The following is a 2,987-nucleotide window of genomic DNA, read 5'->3' as shown; positions in this document are numbered from 1 at the left end:
TGTGGTAGTGAGGCACTAGGGGGCGCTGTGCCGTGAGGTGGGGGGGGCGGGGCGCAGGGGGGCGCTGTGCTGTGGCGGCAGGACGTATGGGGGGCGCTGTGCTGTGGGGCGTGGGGGGCGTGGTGGTGGGGCGTGTGGTGTGATGGTGAGGCACTAGGGGGTGCTGTACTGTGGGGTGGGGGGGTGCTGTGCTGTGGGGCGTGGGGGGCATGGTGGTGGGGCGTGTGGGGGCCCTGTGATGTGGTGGTGAGGCACTAGGGGGCGCGGTGCCGTGGGGCTTGGGGGGCGTGGTGGTGAGGCACTAGGGAGCGTGGCGTGGGGGGTGTGGTGTGGTGGTGAGGCACTAGGGGGCGTGGTGGTGGGGCGTATGGTGTGGTGGTCAGGCACTGGGGGCGCGGTGCTGTGGCGGTGGTCCCGTAGGGGGCGCTCACCCCGTGGGTTGCTCCCCCTGCCCTAGATGGTGAGCCTGGCCAATGAGGTGCAGGAGATCAGCCAGGCCAAGAAGCAGGACGTCACCTCGTTCGCCAAGGGCCCCGCGATTGGGCTGATCCCCAGCGTGCCGGGGCTGGGCCCGATCCTCTGCTACAGTTACTGCTACGTGGGGCTCATGACAGGTACGGGGGGGGGACGGGCGGACACCTGGGTTCCCTGCCTGGCTCTGCCAGGGGAGTGGGGGCTAGTGGTTAGAGCAGGGGGGAGGTGGGAGCTAGGACGCCTGGGTTCTCTCCCCAGCTCTGTGGTGGGAGGGGGTCCAGCTGGAGTCTTTTCCACTGTTAACCTTTAATTGCATTTCTCTCCTTTCCCCCGTTTCGTTCTTTCTTCCCTCCGGCCTCCTTCCTCGTCTGCCCCCCCACACACACCTCCTCTCCCCCCACCCTCCATCCCTATATGCACCTCCGCCCCCCCTCCCCTCCCACCTCCTCTCCCATCACCCTCCATCCCCATACGCCCCCCCGCCCCCCAGGCCCCTTCTACCGTTACAGGACCCACCTGGACTGGCTGCAGCAGCCGGACTCGCAGGCCATCCCCAGCTGGCGCCCTCTGCTGGCGCGGGCCAGGCTGGTCCCGGTCTACGGGCTGCTCTTCCTGGGGGCAGCCCGGCTCTTCCCGCTGGAGTACGTGCGGAGCGAGGCCTTCGCCGCCCGGGCGCTGCCCTTCCGCCTCTTCTACATGGTGCCCGTCTTCTTCGTCTTCCGCATGCGCTTCTACGTGGCCTGGCTCTGCGCCGAGTGTGCCTGCATTGCCGCCGCCTTCGGGGCCTACCCCACGGCCGCCCGCGCCCGCCCCGGCGGGGGCCCCACCACCTACTGCCCCAGGTGCACCCACGGGCCTGCCTCTGCAGGGCGCCAGCTCCCACCCAGCCCCAGGGCAGGGAATGGGGCACGGGGCCTTTCCCCTCTAGGGGGCGCTGGCCCTGATCCGGCCCCAGGGCGGGGACTGGCTGGCTCAGGGGGGTGGGAAATGGGGCACGGGGCCTGTCCCGTCTAGGGGGCGCCAGCTCCCATCCGGCCCCAGGGTGGGACTGGCTGGCTCAGGGGGGCGGGAAATGGGTCCTGGGGCCTGTTCCCTCTAAGGGGTGCCGGCTCCCATCCGGCCCTGGGATCCCTGTCACTGACTGCTCTCCCCCACCCCAGTGCGGAGGAGGGGGCGCCAGGGGTGGCTCCCCCCGAGTATGACTACGAGACCATCAAGAACATCGACCCGTATGGCACCGACTTCTGCGTTCGGGTGCGGGACGGCATGCGGTACTGGAACATGAGCGTGCAGTGGTGGCTGGCCCAGTACATCTACAAGAGCGCCCCCTTCCGCTCCTACGTCATGAGGTGGGGGGCACGGGGAGCCATGAGGGGGAGACCATGGGGGGGGGGCTCGAAGATCCCTGGGTTGGGGGTCTCGTGGGGACGCTCACAGATCAGGTGGAGAGGGTCACGGGGAGGCTTGGAGATCCTGGGGAAGGGGGTCAGATGGGGGGCTCGGAGATCTGGTAGGGTTATGTGGGCCTTGTGGCGGGGGGAGGTTAAAGGACCCAATATGGGGCATGAAGGGGAAATCATGGGCGGGGGGTGTCTCATGGGGAGGGAGCGTGAATACCAGGGGGAGGGGGAGGCATGGAGGGGGCTCATAGACATGAGGGAATAGAGGTGAAATCTCTGGGGGCTTCAAACAGGGGAGTCTTGGGAATGTGGGGGAGGGAGACTCACAGAGGCTAGGGGAGCACAATTGGGGGTGGGGGAGCCATGCACACATGGGGGGGGTTCAGCGCTTCCCCCCAGCTAACCCCGCCCTCCGTTTCCCTCCCCCCAGGAGCGGCTGGACCATGCTGATCTCGGCCTATTGGCACGGCCTGCACCCCGGCTACTACCTCAGCTTCCTGACCATCCCGCTGTGCCTGGCGGCCGAGGGGGCGATGGAGGCCGGGCTGCGGGGGCGCCGGGGGGCGGCGCCGGAGTCCGACCGCTCCTGGGGCGCCTGGCTGCACTGGTTCCTCAAGATGCGGGCGTACGACTACATGTGCATGGGCTTCGTGCTGCTGGAGCTGGGCGCCACCCTGCAGTACTGGCGCTCCGTCTACTTCTGCGTCCACCTGGGCGCCCTGGCCCTGCTGCTCCTGGGCCGCGCCCTGCCCTGGCCTGCCCCCCGGGCCCCCTCCACCCCCGAGGGGCCGCACCGCGAGTGAGGGGCCGGGGGAGCCCCCCTCCCAGGACCTCTGGGGGCCGGGGAATAGCCAGGGCACAGGGCCCCCTGGATCCATCCCCTATGGGCCCTGGGGGGCAGGGAGTAGCCACACCCTGGGGGTTGGGAACACATCAGTTCTGTGCTGGCCATGGAGGGGGTTGGGGGGGAAGGGCATAGGCAAATGGGGTGGCCCCCACCTCTCCTGGCTGGCTGGGAGGCGGAGGGGGAATGTGCCCCACACTTCCTTTGAGGGGGGGAGAGACACTGATCCACTACTGTGCTTCCCCCAAGGGTTCTGGCAGGCCTGCCCC

At 68.9% G+C, this 2,987-nt stretch overlaps 1 protein-coding gene across 1 annotated transcript in view; it reads left to right on the top strand.

Annotated features, from left to right (window-relative positions):
• Positions 1-2,677, top strand: part of MBOAT7 (membrane bound O-acyltransferase domain containing 7) — a gene marked incomplete at its 5' end in the record, with an annotated part of 3,830 nt that extends 1,153 nt beyond the window's left edge. The window contains 3 exons of the mRNA XM_024223149.3: positions 965-1,316; positions 1,635-1,823; positions 2,305-2,677. Of these exons, the coding sequence (XP_024078917.2) occupies positions 965-1,316; positions 1,635-1,823; positions 2,305-2,677 (914 nt within the window). The remainder of the gene's footprint in view (positions 1-964; positions 1,317-1,634; positions 1,824-2,304) is intronic.
• Between the last annotated feature and the right edge of the window lie 310 nt (positions 2,678-2,987).

Source organism: Terrapene carolina, unplaced genomic scaffold (genome assembly GCF_002925995.2).
Source record: "Terrapene carolina triunguis isolate 2854851 unplaced genomic scaffold, T_m_triunguis-2.0 Scaffold26380, whole genome shotgun sequence".
Classification (NCBI taxonomy): domain Eukaryota; kingdom Metazoa; phylum Chordata; order Testudines; family Emydidae; genus Terrapene; species Terrapene triunguis.
This window is presented reverse-complemented; position numbering and strand designations above follow the sequence as displayed.